We start from the raw sequence: 22,531 nt of genomic DNA, 5'->3' as shown, positions 1-22,531 counted from the left end.
CTTAAGCGTTGGTCTTCTCAATAAAAATAAGTTGCAAGTGCAGCATTCGTCCGGTCGTATTTGTTTCTATTTCGTCCCCGTTTTTTCGTGCTGCTGCGTTTTTTCAGGATGTTTCAAAATGTTCTGCTGTCATTCAAATTCATAAAGGTTGTGTATATCTCTGTCTCACTGGCGAGCTCAAGGAAAATACTTTCAACGGGACTGCAGGATGAGGGAAAAAATCCTGGTAGTTCAATCACGGGCACATCAGTAGCTAAAACGTTGAGGTTAAACTGGTCAGCAACATACTTGCCAGGTAATTTGCGGCTGTCCAAAAATAATCGTTCGTGTGGTGCATTTTTTTTTTAATTTCGACCTAACAAGTAACTTAAAATTTTTCAAACAGCGCCCGAACTTTTCGATCTAATGTCAGAAAACACCAGTGAACGCATGCACTGAATTGAAGTGTGCATTCAGGGGGAAAAAAACGAGAGAATAAAATTTTGCTTTTCTGACTTTGAGGGGTGCAAAACTGAAAATCGTTTGTTCTATGTCGATGTTTTTTGTGAGTTCGCTTCCAAACGATAACACTGCAAGTTATAACAACGTAGATGCGCCAATCCTATTCTAGACGCTAAGTACTTTTGAGAGGTTTCAGAATTTACCCCCTCCCCTATTAAGACGCCACACACAAAGGTATCCTCACAAATATATATGCAGGTCTGGCGAAAAGGTTGTGTGAGAAAATGAACTCGCCCTCAATGCTGAATGTGACGCAGCCCACTGCGGACGAATGCTTGGACTTGTTGAGGGCAAGCCTATCGCTTTCAGATGCCTCTATAGTGAAGTTATTTCGACAGAAAGTGCGCTGTCAGCCAACTAGTCATAGAAGGCTATGAGTTTCGTCATCGAAGCATTCAGCGCATTCATAAAGCAATTCAACAAGCGCAGAGTAATCATAACGGCCACTGCGCCTCCCCCATCTAATCAGCGGCAGCAGCAGCCCCTTAAGCTCTGCAGCCGGCGCGGACACCACCCTCCTAGCAACGTCACTGTCGATTAGTCCCAGAGCATGCAGGGCAGACCGGTAATGTAATCGTCTCGGAAAGCAGATAAGCAGACCGAACAACCCATGATATTCCTTACAAACTTTTTCTGCGCATTTTCCAGTTTGTGCGAAGACCAGCGGAACATCGAATTTCGTAAACGGAAACATAGTCAAGTCTTCGCAGGCCGATACTACAGCACAGGGTAACGTGGCATGGAGTACTGCGTAGGACTCTGGATGCTACCTCCAGAATGTGAGGCGGAAAACGCGACTCGGTGTAGACGAAAAAGAGATACCTTCGCAAAGGCCTGATGTATCAATCATCGTCTAAGCGGGCATGTGAAAGATATAGAAAACCAGTCAAGTGAAAATAACATGGTAATACATTATACGGACTGCGAACACTCTGAAGCATTCATAAATAAGACCGCTATCCTCATAAAATATAAATACCGGACCTCAAGGATCACCTGCGAAGCATTCAACATGCATAACTATGGTGACACGTGTGTGCGCCAGCCGTAGGTGGCTCTGATCTCACACCATCTTGCCTATCTTAGCCATTGACACCGTAAATAGTACCTGCATGATCGTGGACTTTTCCCGATGTGTTTGACCTTAGTGCTTTGCTTGAAATGTTTCCTTTCTGCAGCTGCCCTCCCTGTCGCAATAAATGATTTGGTTGCTAGTCAGCGCATGCGTCTGCGCTTTTCTCTTCTGTTCTGTCAGCGCTGTTCAGTCGTTTCCATCAACATCACCTTAAGCCGTTTTACATTTGCCGGCGAATTCTTTGCAATTAGTGCGAGTGTGTAGCCAAATGAACTGCGGCATTATCCACAGTTGTGAACCTGTAATGCAGAACTGATTGTGACAGAGATTTTTTAGAGCAGAGAATTTCTGAACACAATGTGAGGGACCTTATACCTAGGCGAAATAAAAGTAGGAAGGAGCTTAAAGGGACAGTCAAGAAAAATTGAAGTTGGGTCATATCGACAGAATACCAGCTCCTGATCACAAAAACGCCGCTGTTGCTGAAAACAAAGGTCTGAATTGTAACGTAGAAAATACCAAGAACCAAAATACAGGTATCGCCGCCACAGGGCAATCTCGCAAGTACAAGCGTGATGACGTCATAGGACAAGAGACGCCACCTTGGAGGAATTTTCCTTCCTGCATTTCAACCGCGAATCTCTGAGGCTGACAAAGGAAGGTTGCGCGTTTCAGTATTGAAGTTAAGTTTTGTTTTAAACCAATAGTGCACTTTTATCACACAAGGAAGGCATTCAAAAGACAACATGAATGTTGGATGCAAAGAAAACCGATCCTTGGCGGCGCCACAGGCGGCCAGGAAAGTTTCGATTTGTTATGGCGCTTCGCGTCTATGAGCTTTGCTTGCCCCGTGGTTTTGATTTTGACGCGCCTCGATATACAAGCGCCGAACAGCAGAGGAACTCCATGTGCCACTTCAAGTGCTAGTTAACCTTTGAAGGAGCCTGTTAAGGCTGGTCAGATGATCGCCACGGTCGATGAAAAACTATGATGGCACGATGGTCGGTGATCGTACAAGGCAGTTAGCAGTATAAACAGCACTTCTGTCTTCGCACGCATGCCCGGCGAAACGTTCCCGGCTGTGCCAGTCAACTTCGAACTACTTAACGGAAATCGTTTATTAGGGACGGGAGACAAGGTACAAGGCAGTTAAGAAAAATTGCTGATAGCCTAGCCCTATTCGGCCAGGATATACGTAGCGAAAGCGCGGAGATCTCTGCATCGGAAGAGGGCATTTACCAGATGCGCCTTTATTGATATTTATGCCTTGAGCCGTTGTGGCAGAATGGTAGCGTCTCCGCCTCAAACGCCAGAGGCCCTTGTTCGATTCCGAGCCTCGGCGCAGGATTTTTTTTATTCAGTGAAAGGGCGGGGGGGGGGGGGGGGGGTTCAGTGGCTCCCATAGATGCCGCCACCGGATACGTTGGTTACCGGTTAAGCGCAGATTCTGTTAACCATTCCTCTCAAGCTTCTAGGGATTTCCGATTACGTTCTGCATTAAATTAACATCCGCATCAAATTCAATCTGCACCCGCAACAAGGACCTCTAGTTTATTCCATATTTTCGAGATAACTATAAACTGCATACACTTGAACATAACTTGCCATCATATCTTAACACAACTTTCTTGCTGATATGAGCCCAGAACAGCTGAAAATATATGTTGTGAATATATAGCTTGTTTGTGTGTGCCTCTGTAAATTCTACAACCACATGCGGATTTCTTAATATTTCTGTTTTTTTCTTCTTCCCACTTACTGTTCTTGTAATTGACCGTTTTCATACTTGCTTTGGATTTGTAAAGATACTCCTAGTAACTGTTGATAACTTTATTATGATGGTTCTCTATTTTTGAACTCTTAATACACTTTAATTCAGTTCATGTGCGTTCTGTCGCTGACTGCCGGTCATAGGTTATTGGGTCCTTGATAAGCTGCTGCTAGCAGCTTTTAGCCCCGAAACTTCTTCAGGATGTAGCCTTTCGTTCTGGAAAATGAAGAAAATTGAAAATTGCCTTCACAGTTTGTATACACATCCGGTAGTTGCTGATCGGGTTAATAAAAGAGGTGTTCTATTGTCTACCTCAATACCAAACCAAAATACCAAAATTCTCGGTTAAAATTTTACCACATATCAATGCAATCCTCATGACACCAACACACTGATTTCACTAACTTCCTCTCGTTTCCTTGAAAGAGACTTCTTGCTGGAGCAGGAAGCCTGCTAGCGTTTCTTACACTGAAGTTTAATCAGAACATTGTTTCCTACAAAAAATTCGTCCTGGTTATGAAAGACAAAGCAGTTACTGGGACCCAGGTCTGAACTGCAGGGTGAATAGTTATGCTTTATGTCTTTGTTAGCAACCAGGAAAGGCCCTGACCGCCGCCTTTCTTAAAGATTTGTTGATATTTGTTAACTTTCCTTTCCTGTTCCTTATCATTGCGTGGTTCCTTTCCCTTTTTTAAATTGCTTTGCTATGAATTATTGCTTCAAGTGCGTATTTTGTTCCGAGCCATTTTTATTTGTTTCTTTTTAATCATTTCTTTTTATTTTATGCTCAATACGGTTGCCTGGTGTATTTTATTTTATTCAGCACTGCACTTATTCACTAGCCGCAGGGATACAGGTAAAAAATGAAATGAAAATTGGTTTGGGGGAAAGGAAATTGTTGACCCGCCGCGGTGGTTCAGTGGTTAGGACGCTCGGCTACTGATCCGGAGTTCCAGGGTTCGAACCCGACCGCGGCGGCAGCGTTTTTATGGAGGCAAAACGCTAAGGCGCCCGTGTGCTGTGCGATGTCAGTGCATGTTAAAGATCTTCAAGTCGTCGAAATTATCCCGGAGCCCTCCACTACCACACCTCTCTCTTCTTTTCTTCTTTTACTCCCTCCTTTATCCCTTCCCTTACGGCGCGCTTCAGGTGCCATTTCCTTTCCCCAAAAACCAAATTATTATTATTAAAAGAAGTGGCGGTGTGTCTGTATCACATATCGGCGGACACCTGAACCACACGGTAAGGGAAGGGATGAACGAAGGGGTGAAAGAAGGAAGAAAGAGGTGCCATAGTGGAGGGTTCCGGAATAATTTCGACCACCTGGGGATCTTTAACGTGCACTGACATCGCACATCGAAATTAATGAATGCTTTAGCTTGACTTGAAGACGCCTTCTCAGAAAGCAAGTAGCTTGTGATTTGCGAGACTGGTGAAGTTACGCGTTTTTTCGAAGCAACAACATGTGTAATCAACTTCCTACGGCATTTCTCGTTGATTGCTCACTTAATGCCCCCGTTATTGAAAAATGGGCATTTCCTGCCATCGTCTATCGTGAAATGAATTCTAGTAACCAAAGACCTACTGTATCCTGAAAATATGTGCTCATAATCTTTTCAGTTGACATTTTCACGTGAAATTTCTTTGAGATAATGGCCTTTCTGGTTCCACTGCATGGACTCTTGTTTAGACTCCCGATCATTGTGTTGGGCTCAAGTTTCATCACCTAAAATTTCCAGAATAGAAGAATGCTGGATTTTCCCCGGGTATGTTGTTTTCTGATCCGACGTCACAATTCATGGCAGCAGACCAAATGGGTGCGGACCTTTGATACCGTCAGTGCATTATGAATGATACTGGAGAGCTCGCCTACTCAGATGCCAAATTCATGAGCTATAACACCAAGCATGCCAAAATCATGGCCTCCATATTACGGCGATCACTTTCGATTTTTCAACTACCGCTTTTAAACTTCTTGACCCAAAACTTCACCTGGTAGTAAGGAGGTTTATTACAACTATGTAAAGCAATCAGCCTCTCTTGGATCCGTTTAGGTTCGCTTGTTTTCTTTGTAGAGAATTTAATTACAAAATAAATTTCCAGAACTCTTGCTTTTTGTGCGAGAAAATTCTTGAAGGCTATTTCGTACTCATCTCGCCAAACATATAGCACAGAAAGACAAGAAAAGTTGACAGGACACAGCGCTCCAACAACTCCATTTTTTTATTGAAAGAAGGCTAGTCTTATACAGTACCCATTCTTAACAACGAAAGGAAAACACCATGCACCCTTATTATATCGCCTTGATTACCTTGTACGCCTTAGTCATGAAACAGGGTGAACTGGATTTACTGAAGTCTAAGACACGTGATCTCTTCTTGGGCGATATCGATAGTTGGCAGGCACAGGTGCTCCCGATACTTCCGATTTCTATGGCTTGAACTATTTCCAAGCTGCGATCGACGTCTGCACAGAAATGTCATTTCAAGCGCTGGGATGCAGTTACGACACTTCAGAATATGCTAATCAGTTTCTTCCCTGCCTTGCTTTCTACGTCTCTAGCATGCCTCTCATTATGACACCTTCTCCTTGGTCTTTCAATAAGGCCTGCGGTAAATGGTACATAGGCCACACGTTTTCAAAAGCTAGTACACTGTTAGCATCAGTTTATTATTGGTTTGTTTCTAGTCGTTTCTCCAAATATCTACTCTGTTTTGTTTATATTTTCAAATAGCTTTTGCTAGTTGCCGTTCTAACTTTTTCGAAATATTCCTTGTTTGGGTCTAAACTTCTTAAATGCTCAAATATTATTTAAATATCTTGATTCTTCGCTTAACTATTCTCTTAAAATCAGTTGCTGGGCGAGTTGGTATTTCATGCTTTCATTCATTGCGCAAAGGCGAAAACGGACACAAGGGGCGCTTTGTGGTGTCTCCCCTTTTGTCCGTGTTCGTCTTTGCGCTGTGAATGAAAGTATCTATTCTCTGCTTGGCTGATTGCGATAGTCATTCGCCGCATCCTTCTTTGCACGAAACATTCTTGCCTTTATCTCTTGATTTGTTGGCTTTTGTTCACGAAACCAAACTCCATCTGTTTGTTTTCCTGCTTCCTTTCATAGAAGCATGGAAATATGTCCACTGGGTAGGTTTCTTACGTGGCCGCATTTTGGCACATATCGAGCTCCACAGTCACGCGGAGCATGGCAACAGATAAGTACACTCCAACGGAAGGAGGAAAGGGAGGAGAGCTGGCGCACCACCGCATCCGGTGCAGCTGACCTTAGTGACGTCACTGCCTGGAAACTAGACAGCATTCGCGGGGCATTCTCTTATTTTTCAAGTGTTTCACGCACCTAGTTACTGCATGCACCTAGCATCTTTGATCAAGCTTCGGATAGCTGGACGGTGCTTGCGACAAAATCAGGTGTTTGACGTGTCACCATTCAAAACAAACAGTGTTGTACGAACGATGTACGTATAACGCCAAGTACCATGTGGTCCTGGTATATTCCGTCAGGAATTTAAATATCTCGAGCGAAACCTGCTGCGCTTATTGGGACTAAAACCTTTTCACTGCTAACTGTTTCCATCATAAATTGTCACTGTCATCGTCTCCATCATTTTAATTGCTTTTTGCTGCTATTTTCTATTCTTTTCAGTGCTAATTTCTTTCTCAGTGCTCCGAGTGCACCACTGTATAAGGCCTATGGCTGTTAGTCGGTACATCGCAATAAATAAATAAAACAGAAGAGGAACTAAACAAGAACAACAGCCTAAAGTAGGGGCGCGCGGATTGCGTGGACCATTCACTCCGAGCTGCATACTAACAAGATACGCGATGGAAAACACAGTGGAAGTAGGAGAAGAAAGAAGGTGACAGATTCTTTCTCAACAGAACTGCCACCCCAGCTGTCCCGAATGTACCCATGCAAATCATCCAAGAGTAGCTTTTACAAAGCTACTTTACTAGCTTTTACATAGCGCTTTTACAAAGGAGTGGCGATTGTGAACTCAAGCGTTTTACAATACAAAGCAGCGAGGATCCGCGTCGGACACCAAAGGGGACGAGGACGAGGCAAGCGATGTGTGACAAACAAAACACAAAAATACGACGCTTTTCAACTGAATGCTGCTGGAAAAATATTAGAGGTGATTATTGGAGAGATGCGGAAGAAACGCGACAGCAATGTAATTTAACTCGCCAGGCTATTCCAGTTCTGATGATATTCAAATTCTGATTCCCTTCGAATACGGAGTTAATTGCCTTTCGTTCATCAGTCTATTGAGACTTGGTTTAAACAGCGCAAAAGACGCGGACGTAGAAAGGACACCCAAGACGCACACAGCGCTTAGTCTCAACTATGTTTATTCAGGATATAAATGTATATATACGGATGGCTTGATGCGCGACGGGTGCAAAACAAATAGAGTGCGCAAAAGGGAAAGGAGAAATGAATTCTAATCGCGTTTCGCGCGCTTATCCAAGTTCGCTCATTCTTTTCTAGATAGGGCAAGAGAAGGTGTGCTAACGCAAAGGTCACCCAGAGCTAAAATCCTTTGAGCTTCAATTATTTCCCTCGCGGTTCGGTCCTTGCTTCTTTTGAAGGTTCGGCACTTATCAAACATGGGTTTGCAGAGTTTCTTATTTTTCTTTGTGCAATCGAAGCAGTGAAGCGCCAGGTTGCGGTCATTAGAGCTAGCCAAATCACTTTTGTGTTCTCTTAATCTATCATTCAGGCAACGCCCTGTTTGTCCCACGTATATTTTGCCACAAGATAGTGGAAGCTCATAAACGAGCCCTTCATTACAATCTACAAACCTGCTTTGATGCTTTATTTTACATGCAGCCCTTGGCTTATTCAGAGGACTGCTGATGCGGCTAAGCATAGACAGCTTGCACGGAGCGGAAAAGGCTACACGAACATCTAAACGTTGCGCTAACTTCTTTAGGTTTTGGGGAAATGCATGCATGTAGGGGATTACTGCAGTCTCTTTCTGTCTCCTTGATGATTCACTGTCTCTGTCACGTTCGCGTTTTTGTTCGTGCTTGAGCAAACCATGTGGAACAGAAACCTGTGTATGCTCCGGGTAGCCTGCTGCCGATAGTCTTTACGATTGCCGAATGAAACTGCAGATTGCATGCTTGGGTGGAGAACGAGGGGGTGCTAGGGGAGTTACAAAATGGGTTCCGGAAACAAAGTAGGTTGGAGGACAATCCGTTTTCATTGACGCAGTGTATAGAGATTGCTGAAAAGGAACACAGGCCCCTATCGCTAGCATTTCTGGATATTAAGGGAGCCTACGACAACGTTATTCAAGAGTATCTGTGGGACATACTGGGCACATTGGATGTGGAAGACAGAGTAATTAATCTTTTATATATATATATATATATATATATATATATATATATATATATATATATATATATATATATATATATATATATATATATATATATATATATATGTAAGTACAGTATTACGACAAACGCGACTGTTCGTTTTAAAGGTTTATTGTGCCAACAGTTTCGGGAATGGTATTCCCTTCGTCAGGGCAGGCTTACAATGAAACAGTCTTGTCAATATAAGGACACAAAGCGGGCGAGGATGTATAAACTCCGCCCTCAAAGCAAACTTGAAAGTGAGGGCAAGGGGCCGTATAATGGACCGCGCAGCAGCTCTCACAGGGGCAGTGGCCAAATTAAACACAGAAAAAAAAAAAAACAGCAAAACGGGGAGGTGGAAATAGTAAAGGAGTAGAAAAGACAACGAGTTTGAACAGCGATAGAAAAGGGAAAGGAGCGTTAAAACCGGCTCTCGGCGCACCGGGAGGCCGCAGTCCCCCCCTTCTTTTTCTCTACGACACTCCCGCCAGACGCCGCCGAGTCCGCGCCGCCGGCCCGTATCAGGTTTCCTGAGACGCTTGCTGGGGACGCGCACGAGAGACACTTGTTGCGCGCCGCAGCGGCAACCTGCAGTGGTGTCGCATGCGTATCTTTGCTTCTTTTCTTCGGTAGGCCCTTCCGTCGGGCTTTGTCTACCAGACATCCTGGCGCACTTCTTCCCATAAATAAACTAGGCCGTTTCAACTAGAGTCCGGCAGTGCGCTTCCCGTGAAGAAGTGGCAGCCGTGGGGGAAAAAAGGACAACAAATATTGAGCGAAGCCCGAGTGCGTAATGAGAAGGCAGAGAGGAATTTGGGAGAGAAAACGAAAAGGAAAAAGAGAAAAAATTAGTAGCACAAGAGAACTTTGAAAGAAGAAAATATTAACAAAAAATAAAAAATAATAAAAAATATATATATGAATAGAATGGGGCGCCAACCAAATACCAAATGGTTAATGAGAATGAATTGGGCGCGGAAGACATAGCACAGAATTCAAGAAATGTATCGCACGGTAGTTAAAAAAAGAAGAAAGAAAATAATAATAATACATGTGTGCGGAAACCGTGAAAGGTTTGCGGCCCGCGGGGCAGCCGCGTGGTCCCAGTAGGCTAGGTGATAGAGTTAGAATATAGGTGTTTATTCCAGATAGAACACGGAAGCTGGCTGTAAGTTGAACAAAGGAGATTACTGACAAAATAAACAATATACAATAAAATAAACAGCTACATTCCCAGCCATTTAGAGCGTGGTTGAAGTTGTCGAGAACAACATCCGGCGTATTTTGATTTATAATGTTGTCCAGATCCTATGACGGGTGAAATTTTCTACGTTGCCTCCCTCAAGCAGGAGAGCCTCCCAGGAGTAGCGTTCATGCCATGGGAGAACGTGCGAAACTTGTGAATGAGGTATGACTCCCTTTGTTCCCTGTAATAGGTGCTAGGGAACCCGGACGGGAGAAGGATGACGCGGATGTTTTCGAAACTGTGGAGTGGCAAACGCAGGTGCTTGGAAAGGGGTAAGCTGGGTAATGATGACACGTGAGCTTTGTGGTTATTAAAGCGGAAGCGAAATGATGTCTTGGTCTGACCAATATACTCTTGTCCACACACCTCACAATGAAGTTTGTAAATCACATTGCTTGAGTCGCAGTCGAGGTCTTCGCTTATGTGAAACACAAAGTTGTCGAACTTGGATTTTGCCAGTTTGGTGTCTAAAATGTGCGGACAGACTTTGCACCGAGGTTTTCCACATGGGTGGCACCCACCCTGGGTAGAGTTCTTCTTTGTTTTCGCATTGACAAGCAAGTCTCTCAGGTTCTTGTCCCGGCGGTACACCACTCTGGGCGGTTCCTTGAATATTAGTGACAACTTATTACTCTGTCTGATTATATTAAAATGACGGCTTAGTATGTTACTTACTCTGGGAGCCGTTGAGGAGAATGTAAGGATTAAGTTTGTTTTGCTGTCGTCTTTGACCTTGTTTTCTGCCAGGATGGATGTGCGCTCTAGGTTGCGAGCGCGTTCAATCGCGTCATCGACTATTTCCCCGGGGTATTTCTGTCGTGACAGAGCGGCTTTGAGAGTCCTTGTATGTTGGTCAAATTCCTCTGTTGTAGAACATATTCTTCGGTATCTGTGCGCCTGAGAGTATGGAATGCTTGTTTTGCAGTGTTTCGGGTGGCTACTCTGGAAATGAAGATATTGCTGCCTATCTGTGGGCTTTTTGTATAGTGTAGTCGAAAGGCAGTTGCCGTCTACCGATATCTGCACGTCGAGAAAATTAATTATAGAGTCGGAGATACTGTGGGTGAACCTGATTGAGGGGTGCAGGGCATTAAACTGAGCTATGAATTCCAACAGGCTTGCCTCATCATGTTCCCATACAAGAAATATGTCGTCCAGGAAACGCTTGTAGAAAAGTGGTTTTTTTGGCTGTTTCTCAAGGAACGGAATTTCTAGTGACGCCATGAATATTCCGGCGTAGTTAGGTGCCATTTTTGTGCCCATCGCAGTACCGCTCATCTGGAGGTAGTGCTCACCATGAAACTCAAAATTGTTCGAATTCAGGACCAGTTCAAGAAGGACGGAAAGAGTTCCAGTGTCCAAATCTACCGAAGATTTTGAGCTTTCGAAGGCTGCCAGTGTTGCCGCTATGCCGTCGGAGTGCGGGATGTTTGTATACAGGGAGCAAACATCCATAGTCGCTAGAAGGCCTCCTGTGGGGATGATCAAGCTGGAAATCTCCCGAAGGAAATGACTTGTGTCCTTGATGTAAGAAGGAAAACTGGGAGGGATGTCCTTGATGAGAAAGTTGATAAAATTAGATATGTTCTCCGTCACAGCCCCATTGCTGGACACGATTGGACGGCCAGGATGGTTGGCCTTATGTATCAACTGTCCACGTTGGGACAGTTGACATCGCAAGAAATGGGTCGTCTTCGTCCCTGGAGAGACTGACACTGCTCGTTGAAGAAATTCGCCAGAAACGACCGGAAATTAAGAAGATAGGCGTTAGCCTTCCTCTTCCCCGGGGCCCAAATCGCCGGCGGAGAGGATCAAATCAACGCTTCGTGAAATGGTTCAACGGTCAGGTCTCCAAATTCAAGACCGGAGTTCGTCATCTCTGCAGGCGCAAAGAACTCGGCCCCGGTGTGCGCTACATCGACCACGGATTTACATCGCTGCCTCTGTGGCGCTTCCTTGCCGCGGACGGACTGCACACCAGTTTTGAGGGCGTCGGACTGCTGGCCCAACACTTCAAGGCGGAGCTCAACTATCCACTTCATGGTTGGCAGCCGACCCCGTTCGTGGCACGCAGCAGATGCCCTGGACGCCGCTCTGGAGACGCGGCCGCTTCAACACCACCTCCCAGTATACCGCCGCCGCCACCTCCAGTGCCGGAGCGACGCTACAACACCCGCAAGACCTACGCCATGGCCGCCCAGCAGGCGGTGCCTGAACAGAGCAACTGACTACCTGTTGCAAAAGGTACGGCCCGCGGAGAGCAGACGTGGTCCCAGACGTTCCTGTCAGTGAGGAAAATTATTGATAAGCGCGTGAGATTTGAGCTGCATGCATCTCACCTAACGTCCTACCTGTCGCGGGGTACTGTTCCAAAGGGACTTCGTCTGGGCTGTACACTGTCCATGTCCACATTCAGTGAGAGAGAAAAAGAGGAATGGGATATTATACTATTGGAAGCATCGCTAAAGCTAACAGAAGCTGTGGTCAAGCACAGTAAACGGAAGGTTGCCGAACTTCGAGATGTTGAAGAAACACAGATGCGCCAGCATGCTCTATCTCCTGCCGAACTGTGCGAACTGAAAAAACTATGAGATAAAAAGAAGGCAGGAAGTCTCCAACGATAAGAGCAAAAAACTAACACGCGACAAAGTTCCGCTTCCTTCAGACGAATATACGGGAACCAGGTCGTCCAAGTTGAGCTCTAACGTTCGGTTGGCAGCTTTTGGCCGTGAGACCGTTGTCCCATCTAAAGAAAATGACACAAAGGCTCACAGCTCTCCGAATGGTGTTGGTACGGGGTCCGCAGCTGAGAGCTGTGAATCATCGTGTGGGTACACAAATGTGGTGAATTTTTCACAAAAGGTTCTCACGCCTGCCCAGCTGAGCCTCCTATCCAAAGGTTTAACTTTTTGTCCAGCATCTGGTAAGTTCAATGAGTTTCAACTCTTTCAGGATCTGGACAATTTCGCACGAAACCTCCGCCTTAGGGAGTATTTCCACGAGCACACCAGCGACAGACAACAAACGATACCCACTGTCTCAGATAAGTTGTGGACACCGAGCGAACAACGCGACAGACACCTTGATATGTATATATCTGCGGTGCAGAAGGATATCATCAAGGCGTACGGAAAACAACGTCCGGTCCGCAGTAATCTTTCGAACAAGGAACGACAGGCTTTTGAAACGTTGCGTAAAGACGAAAACATAGTAATAAAACCGGCTGACAAGGGTGGAGCTATAGTAATCCTGGACAAATCAGAATATATAAATGAAGGCCACCGCCAGCTTAACGATGCTCAGTTCTACAGGAAACTTCCGAATGACCCCACAAGCCAACTAGTGACAGTAATAGAGGACACTCTTGCTGGACTCGCTGAGAACGGTAGAATAAGTGCGGCAATGTTAAAATCAATGTTGCCGAGCAATCCAGCTCCCGGCCGGTTTTATCTCCTCCCTATAATACATAAGGCCAACCATCCTGGCCGTCCAATCGTGTCCAGCAATGGGGCTGTGACGGAGAACATATCTAATTTTATCAACTTTCTCATCAAGGACATCCCTCCCAGTTTTCCTTCTTACATCAAGGACACAAGTCATTTCCTTCGGGAGATTTCCAGCTTGATCATCCCCACAGGAGGCCTTCTAGCGACTATGGATGTTTGCTCCCTGTATACAAACATCCCGCACTCCGACGGCATAGCGGCAACACTGGCAGCCTTCGAAAGCTCAAAATCTTCGGTAGATTTGGACACTGGAACTCTTTCCGTCCTTCTTGAACTGGTCCTGAATTCGAACAATTTTGAGTTTCATGGTGAGCACTACCTCCAGATGAGCGGTACTGCGATGGGCACAAAAATGGCACCTAACTACGCCGGAATATTCATGGCGTCACTAGAAATTCCGTTCCTTGAGAAACAGCCAAAAAAACCACTTTTCTACAAGCGTTTCCTGGACGACATATTTCTTGTATGGGAACATGATGAGGCAAGCCTGTTGGAATTCATAGCTCAGTTTAATGCCCTGCACCCCTCAATCAGGTTCACCCACAGTATCTCCGACTCTATAATTAATTTTCTCGACGTGCAGATATCGGTAGACGGCAACTGCCTTTCGACTACACTATACAAAAAGCCCACAGATAGGCAGCAATATCTTCATTTCCAGAGTAGCCACCCGAAACACTGCAAAACAAGCATTCCATACTCTCAGGCGCACAGATACCGAAGAATATGTTCTACAACAGAGGAATTTGACCAACATACAAGGACTCTCAAAGCCGCTCTGTCACGACAGAAATACCCCGGGGAAATAGTCGATGACGCCATTGAACGCGCTCGCAACCTAGAGCGCACATCCATCCTGGCAGAAAACAAGGTCAAAGACCACAGCAAAACAAACTTAATCCTTACATTCTCCTCAACGGCTCCCAGAGTAAGTAACATACTAAGCCGTCATTTTAATATAATCAGACAGAGTAATAAGTTGTCACTAATATTCAAGGAACCGCCCAGAGTGGTGTACCGCCGGGACAAGAACCTGAGAGACTTGCTTGTCAATGCGAAAACAAAGAAGAACTCTACCCAGGGTGGGTGCCACCCATGTGGAAAACCTCGGTGCAAAGTCTGTCCGCACATTTTAGACACCAAACTGGCAAAATCCAAGTTCGACAACTTTGTGTTTCACATAAGCGAAGACCTCGACTGCGACTCAAGCAATGTGATTTACAAACTTCATTGTGAGGTGTGTGGACAAGAGTATATTGGTCAGACCAAGACATCATTTCGCTTCCGCTTTAATAACCACAAAGCTCACGTGTCATCATTACCCAGCTTACCCCTTTCCAAGCACCTGCGTTTGCCACTCCACAGTTTCGAAAACATCCGCGTCATCCTTCTCCAGTCCGGGTTCCCTAGCACCTATTACAGGGAACAAAGGGAGTCATACCTCATTCACAAGTTTCGCACGTTCTCCCATGGCATGAACGCTACTCCTGGGAGGCTCTCCTGCTTGAGGGAGGCAACGTAGAAAATTTCACCCGTCATAGGATCTGGACAACATTATAAATCAAAATACGCCGGATGTTGTTCTCGACAACTTCAACCACGCTCTAAATGGCTGGGAATGTAGCTGTTTATTTTATTGTATATTGTTTATTTTGTCAGTAATCTCCTTTGTTCAACTTACAGCCAGCTTCCGTGTTCTATCTGGAATAAACACCTATATTCTAACTCTATCACCTAGCCTACTGGGACCACGCGGCTGCCCCGCGGGCCGCAAACCTTTCACGGTTTCCGCACACATGTATTATTATTATCTTCTTTCTTCTTCTTTTTTTTAACTACCGTGCGATACATTTCTTGAATTCTGTGCTATGTCTTCCGCGCCCAATTCATTCTCATTAACCATTTGGTATTTGGTTGGCGCCCCATTCTATTCATATATATATTTTTTATTATTTTTTATTTTTGTTAATATTTTCTTCTTTCAAAGTTCTCTTGTGCTACTAATTTTTTCTCTTTTTCCTTTTCGTTTTCTCTCCCAAATTCCTCTCTGCCTTCTCATTACGCACTCGGGCTTCGCTCAATATTTGTTGTCCTTTTTTCCCCCACGGCTGCCACTTCTTCACGGGAAGCGCACTGCCGGACTCTAGTTGAAACGGCCTAGTTTATTTATGGGAAGAAGTGCGCCAGGATGTCTGGTAGACAAAGCCCGACGGAAGGGCCTACCGAAGAAAAGAAGCAAAGATACGCATGCGACACCACTGCAGGTTGCCGCTGCGGCGCGCAACAAGTGTCTCTCGTGCGCGTCCCCAGCAAGCGTCTCAGGAAACCTGATACGGGCCGGCGGCGCGGACTCGGCGGCGTCTGGCGGGAGTGTCGTAGAGAAAAAGAAGGGGGGGACTGCGGCCTCCCGGTGCGCCGAGAGCCGGTTTTAACGCTCCTTTCCCTTTTCTATCGCTGTTCAAACTCGTTGTCTTTTCTACTCCTTTACTATTTCCACCTCCCCGTTTTGCTGTTTTTTTTTTTCTGTGTTTAATTTGGCCACTGCCCCTGTGAGAGCTGCTGCGCGGTCCATTATACGGCCCCTTGCCCTCACTTTCAAGTTTGCTTTGAGGGCGGAGTTTATACATCCTCGCCCGCTTTGTGTCCTTATATTGACAAGACTGTTTCATTGTAAGCCTGCCCTGACGAAGGGAATACCATTCCCGAAACTGTTGGCACAATAAACCTTTAAAACGAACAGTCGCGTTTGTCGTAATACTGTACTTACACTTGTAAACTGGCGCATTGGAACCCCTACAGAATATATATATATATATATATATATATATATATATATATATATATATATATATATATATATATATATATATATATATATATATATATATATATATATATATATATAAAGGTAACAAAGTACTTATAAAATGGGAAAAGGTATCAGAGCCTGTAGAGATACAGCGGGGGCTTAGGCAAGGATGTCCTCTGTCTCCTTTGTTGTTCATGCTGTACCTGCGAGGGTTGGAGACCAAGCTAGAGAGGAGTGGACTAGGCTTCAATTTTTCTTTTTTCAAGCAAGGAGAATTGATTAAACAGTCATTACCGGCACTAATATACGCCGATGATATAGTGCTGATGGCTGACAGCAAGGAAGATTTGCAGAAGTTGATAGACATATATGGTACAGAGGGAGATAAATTAGGTTTCAAGTTTAGTAAGGAAAAATCTGCAGTCATGATATTTAATGATGAGGTCAGCGAGCATAACATACAGGAGTTCACGCTATAAATAGTGGATGAGTACAAGTATCTTGGGATGTGGATACATAACGGCGCTGAGTATCTGACAGAGCATGAAGAATATGTAATGAATAAAGGTAGTAGGAATGCAGCTGTCATGAAAAATAGGGTACTGTGTAATTACAGTAGGTATGAAGTGGTAAGAGGGATCTGGAAAGGGGTGATGGTTCCTAGCCTGACTTTCGGTAATGCGGTCCTGTGCATGCGACCAGATGTTCAAGCAAGATTAGAAATTAAACAGCGTGGCGTAGGGAGGCAAGCTTTGGGAGCACATGGCAATACACCAAATCAGGGGGTACAAGGTGATATGGGATGGGCGTCGTTCGAGAGCAGAGAAGCTAGCAGTAAGATAGCATTTGAGGACCGATTGAGAAAAATGAGGGAAAAGCAGTGGGCTAGGAAAGTTTTCAGATACCTGTACAAAAGGAATGTTGACACGAAATGGAGAAAGCGAACAAGGAAAAATGACAAACATATATCTGGACAGCTATATGGGGGCAAACCAGCAATTATCGTTTAAGAAAAAAGTTAAAGAAACAGAGAAAGCTCTGTGGAAAACAGGAATGTTGACGAAATTGGCACTGGGAACATACAGGATTTTTAAGCAGTTAATTGCCAAAGAAAATATCTATGATAATTGTAGGGGAAGCTCTTTGCTGTCTGAGGCCAGGGCGGGAGTTTTGCGGACTAAGACATATAGTCAGGTTCCTTGAGATATACACGTTGTGCGTTGCGTGCGGAGAGGAGGAGGAAACGGCTGAACACGATACTTTTCTGTAAAGGGCTTCACCCTACAGTGGAAAGCAGCGGGGCTGATTTATCCAAGGCACCGGGGTTTAAGGACAGTGAAGGGAAAGTAGATTTTAAGCGGGTAGAAGTAACCAAGCGAAGGTTATCTGATTGGTGGCTACAATCAAGATAAGAGTAAAATTTCATAAGTCATGGCTAGCTGGCTTGAGCCACCGCCCGATTTAAAGGGTTCAGCCCTATCTAGGGAGCCTACATACATGCCGCCTGCCGCCTGGCTTAGGGTGGTGACATCTCTCCCAGTGTTGCCGAAAACGGCCGCTAAACATGACGGGCAGCCATGTTGTTCCCCTTGAAGAGAGCATCCCCGGCTTTCAGTGGCGTGGTCGCTGGGGCGATCTACAACATTAGTTTATATTCTAGTTTATCGGCGTTTCTTTCGAAGTTAGTACCAACAGATGACGCCGTTCCGACGACATAGAGCAGTTCTCAGCGACGGTGCATTACACTCCGAACGGGTCTCTCCTCTGCGCGCGTCATCGCGCCAAAAGGCAGCGCTTATCAATTACGTAAAAAGGGTTCCTCCTCACGATGAGCACTAACCGAGCTTAGGTGTTGGGCGTTCAGAATTTAATGTTATGACGGTAATCAAAAGATTACGCAGGCCCACTTTTTAATGCTTATCAATTACTTGGTTCATGCGCGGCCTGTACAGAATGTGGCCGTAGTGGCTGTGTAGCTTATGTCGGGCATAATCGCCGCAAGTGTTCTATCGTTGGATAGCTTATGTCGAGTATAATTGCACCGGACTAATTGTAGGTCTCAATTAATTACCGGTAATTAGTTAATTGTAATGTAATTGAAATTTACGCTACATCACTAAGTCGCTGGATAGCTTATGTTGAGTACAATTGCACTGAACTAATCTTGTCTTACCGACCATTAATTAGATAACCGTGATTAAAAATCAATCGTTATGCTCCATCATCAAGCTATATATCGTTGGATAGCTTATGTCGAGTATAATTCCACCGGAATAATCGCAGGTCTTAATTACCATTAATTATTTATTTGATTTAAAATTGAACCTAATGCTATAGCATCGTCATATATCGTTGAAAGGTCTCGATGAGTAGAATCGAAAATGTAACGGTAAACCGAGCTAACGCTGGTCTATGTAGGTTCAAAATAAAACCACGCAACAGAAGCAAAACAGTAGCACCTAATGCTTATGCATTCACAGCACGGGAAGAGACTTAAGTGCCCCAGTAGTTCTATTACCGACATCACAATGGCATTTGCGTGTGCAATGTACCATTAGTTTGTGCATTTTGCTCTTCTGTGAGCAATTACACATGCTCTACGCAATGAGCTATGCAACCCCATACTAGCACACTGTAGCTTCAGCAAAAGGTATAAACATACTTAAAAAAATTTAGGGAATCTTGAGGCTGATGTTAACAAATTAAGATCGAGTGTTGTAAGCGTCTTAGTTTTGTACAGATTGCCATTGAGTTAACATTAAAGCAGTGCTTCATTTCACATTGCCTACCATTTTTCCACGTGTGCTGAGAAACTAACTTACACAGGGTGTTCAGTAGGAGGCTCAAATGTTCAGAGTGTAACATGAGACTTGCTGGAATGGAATCAGAGAAAGAGGAGCAATACAAACAATGGGACAAGTGAGAAAACCTAAAATCAAGAAACCAAATGACATTTTCAGACGCCTTCGTGTAAACATTCAAGAAGCTTCTTTTATTGCCGACACACTTCTGGCAACTGTCAATTAAAGGGGAGGTGCTCATATTCTTTCTCAAGCAAACTGACAGAATATATAAGCATCCGCAGCCAGCTAAAGTGCATATGAAATTACATTCTTCCATTATCAGCATCTGTGAAACCAGTGAAATTTTTGTACACATATCAGTCACTCCTGTAAAACATATCTGGTGCGCACACTGATGGTGTAATTGCAAACAGGCTTATTATTTTTAAACATTGACCGAAGTAAAGCAGCTTCGTTGCTCAATGAACACTTCTACATAAAACAAAATATACTGATAGCCATGAACAAATTGCATGAGTGCAGTACAGAGGACACAATAAATGGGCTAAATTAGCAGGACTAGTAATGCAAACAACTCAAATGATAATGAGAAACACCACGGCAACTCTGTGGGAGCGTATGTTTTACAGCCCCTAAATAATGCAAGGCATGGTAGTGATGCTCCAGCCACAAAAATAAGACTGTTACGCACTTCACAAAAGACTTGAAACAGTGGTTTACACATTTGCATCTAGTTCCAACACTTGCTCCTAAAAACTTCACCTTTGATGAACACACTAGTGGCACGCAGTGTAAATCAGTTTGCTATTTCCAAATGCTGACTGAAGCAAAGCAGCTTCATTGGTTAGTGCACACAATCTGCAAGCAACAGCTTGCTACAGAGAGGTGACATAAAAATATGCTGAAAGACGTGAACAATTTACAGGCGAGCAAAGTACACACGACATACACAGTGAAAGTGTCAGAGTGCTATATTCGGGTACAACCCAAGGAAGTAGTGGCAGATGCCCCCCGACCGTTTCCCTCCAGCCAATAGCGGTGACCGATTTTCATGACAACGCGGTCAATCCGATTAAGCCACGGTTAACTGCCGTTCATCTGCTACTCCCAGCGATGCAACTTCCCAGCATTAAACATGGTGTCATGAAAATCGGTTGGCGCCATTGGCTGGATAGAATTCTTTAAGGACATCTCCCCTATTTTCTTGAGTTGTGTCAAACTATAGAAAAACAACGAAAGCAAGGCCAAATCATTAACTAGCTGACTGCAAGCATCTAAGCATATGATGTTACCATCCTTCTCAGAGTTCAGACCAGGTTTGTTGCGGCACATGTTTTGCTAGACATTCCATCCACCCTCTGTGCATGCTGCTGTCGTAGATGGATCCTCAGTCTTGTCCTCACATATTTTGTCAGGAGGACCTTCCCTGCCTGAGCATGATGTGTTTCACAGCAACCTAAGTTCAACTTGACAGCCTTGCACAGGGCATTCAGAATGCTAGCAAATGGGGTTTTGAGCACCATGATTTCCTTCATATCTGCAAAAGTCTTAAACTGCTCCTCACATTCTATAAGGACATTAATCACTGCTTGCGTTGGATAAATGAGGTTCTCAGAATTTTTCACGTACTCTTTAAGCTTAATAAGATTGCTATACTGATTTGTAGCATCTCCAACAAGGGCATTTTTGCAGTCACTACAGTTACCAATGGACTTCATGACAGACTTGACCAGGAATCCTCCTAGATAAGCAAGAATGTCACATTCTGCTTCTGTGAGAGCACACACAAACAGGTTTTCTAGCTCTTCAGGCTCTTGGTTTTGTCCTTCATGTCTCTGGATAGTTGGGTCAAGGAGGTCAGCTAGATGCAAGCTGTCATCAACCTCGTAGCTAGAATTTGTAGGTGTGTGCATGAACTGTCCAACACAAATCAGCTTCAGTGCACACTTAACGTCGTATGCACTAGGGACCGGCTTCTTGAGTCTCAACACAGAGAATATGTTTTCGAGACAATCTTGTACGAGCCGGCCAAGAAGCACATACTTGTAGCTTTGGTTGTCCAAGAGGTCTTGCGACAGGCTGAGAGCAACAGTGGTCGATGCCAGAAGGCCAGCTTGTGAAGGCTTCCAATGTGCCGTTGCTCCCATTTTCATTTGACGGAAAGTGCTGCACGTCAGTTCCAAAAGCGCAGTGGCCTCTTTATGCTTTGAAGGATCTATATCGCTCAGAGCAACAACCGGATGTCTGGCCGACATAAGGGTGTACCACCTGCTCACGAGGTTAAAAAACCACGCTGTAGCCTCTGCTTCGGGGGGCAAAATTTTTTGTTGGATTAAATATCGGATAGCAGCAGGAGCCTCACGGAACAATTGCACAGCAATGTTCACTTTCATGGTAGTGAAATGTCCACTGCTGATGTGGATTTCCGACAGCCTATTTGCAATCTTCAGCTCACTTTGACAGTCGTACTTCAACACTGCTTCAACATGCTCCACCTTGACAGTGCCAGAAGGAAGACTTTGTTCCTTAACAGTTTCTTCACCCAGAGTGAATTCTCCCACTCGGAGTAGTTGGGCACGGATGTTCTTCAAGACGTGGGCGGGGTCAGCCATAAAGAATAGTTGCCTGCCACGGAGGTGCGGGTGCGGAATACAGCAGACAGTCTGTGAGTTTCTGTGGTTGGACAAGCCAAGCAGGCGCCAAACTGCACGGTTGGCAGCTCCCATGTCACTTGTGACAACAAGCACTCTAAGCGAGATTTGAAAACAAAGCTCAATCAAGTGGAACACAATGTCCTTCAAAATAGAGCCATCTATCGACCTTCCAGTGAAGTGATAGGCGATAACCTGTTTCCATCTCGTGTTCACGCCACCAACCATGAACACAAGAGCATGGTTGGCAACATCTGTAGCGGACTCCGGCAATGTAGTGCTCCCAAAAAAGCAATCAAGCGAGCGATCGTGGTCAAATCCTTGGGAGATTTCCATCTCATCCATGAAGAGCACACAGTCTTTTTCTATGTCTTGCATTGTGGCTACTTTGGATTTCAGGACATTAAAAACTTCATGAAGAACTCCAGGCAAAAATTTAATATTTTGAAGCCTTCGTATTAATGTCCTATTGCATGGCAGTGGATATGATAATGATCTTAATAATTCATAGCCTGCTGTTCCACATGCGTGCTTTATTTGAAGGGCCTCTCGAATAGTCTTCTCAGACCACTTAAGGCCCTTCGTAGTTTTCACCGTCAAAGCCCTTCTCTGGTCGTGTTTGAGGAACGGTAATTGTTCCAAGGTTATCATTTTTTGTTGTGGCGACTGTGACGTCTTTACAAGACTGCGCAGTTTTCTCTTTGTTTGCTCGTGAAGCCTCTGTAGGTTTCTGTACTTTTGGGCCAAGTCCTTATTTCTCTTTCTCAGCTCAGCATTCTGTCT

The 22,531-nt window shown here is 44.6% G+C and overlaps 1 protein-coding gene across 1 annotated transcript in view; it reads right to left on the bottom strand.

The window, feature by feature from the left end:
- Positions 1 to 3,479: 3,479 nt before the first annotated feature.
- Positions 3,480 to 22,531, bottom strand: part of LOC144122900 (uncharacterized) — a 183,105-nt gene continuing 164,053 nt past the window's right edge. The window contains exon 6 of the mRNA XM_077655872.1: positions 3,480 to 3,563. Within this exon, the coding sequence (XP_077511998.1) occupies positions 3,527 to 3,563 (37 nt within the window). The 3' untranslated portion in view covers positions 3,480 to 3,526. The remainder of the gene's footprint in view (positions 3,564 to 22,531) is intronic.

The sequence above is a fragment of the Amblyomma americanum genome, chromosome 3, assembly GCF_052857255.1.
Source record: "Amblyomma americanum isolate KBUSLIRL-KWMA chromosome 3, ASM5285725v1, whole genome shotgun sequence".
In the NCBI taxonomy this organism is placed as follows: domain Eukaryota; kingdom Metazoa; phylum Arthropoda; class Arachnida; order Ixodida; family Ixodidae; genus Amblyomma; species Amblyomma americanum.
This window is presented reverse-complemented; position numbering and strand designations above follow the sequence as displayed.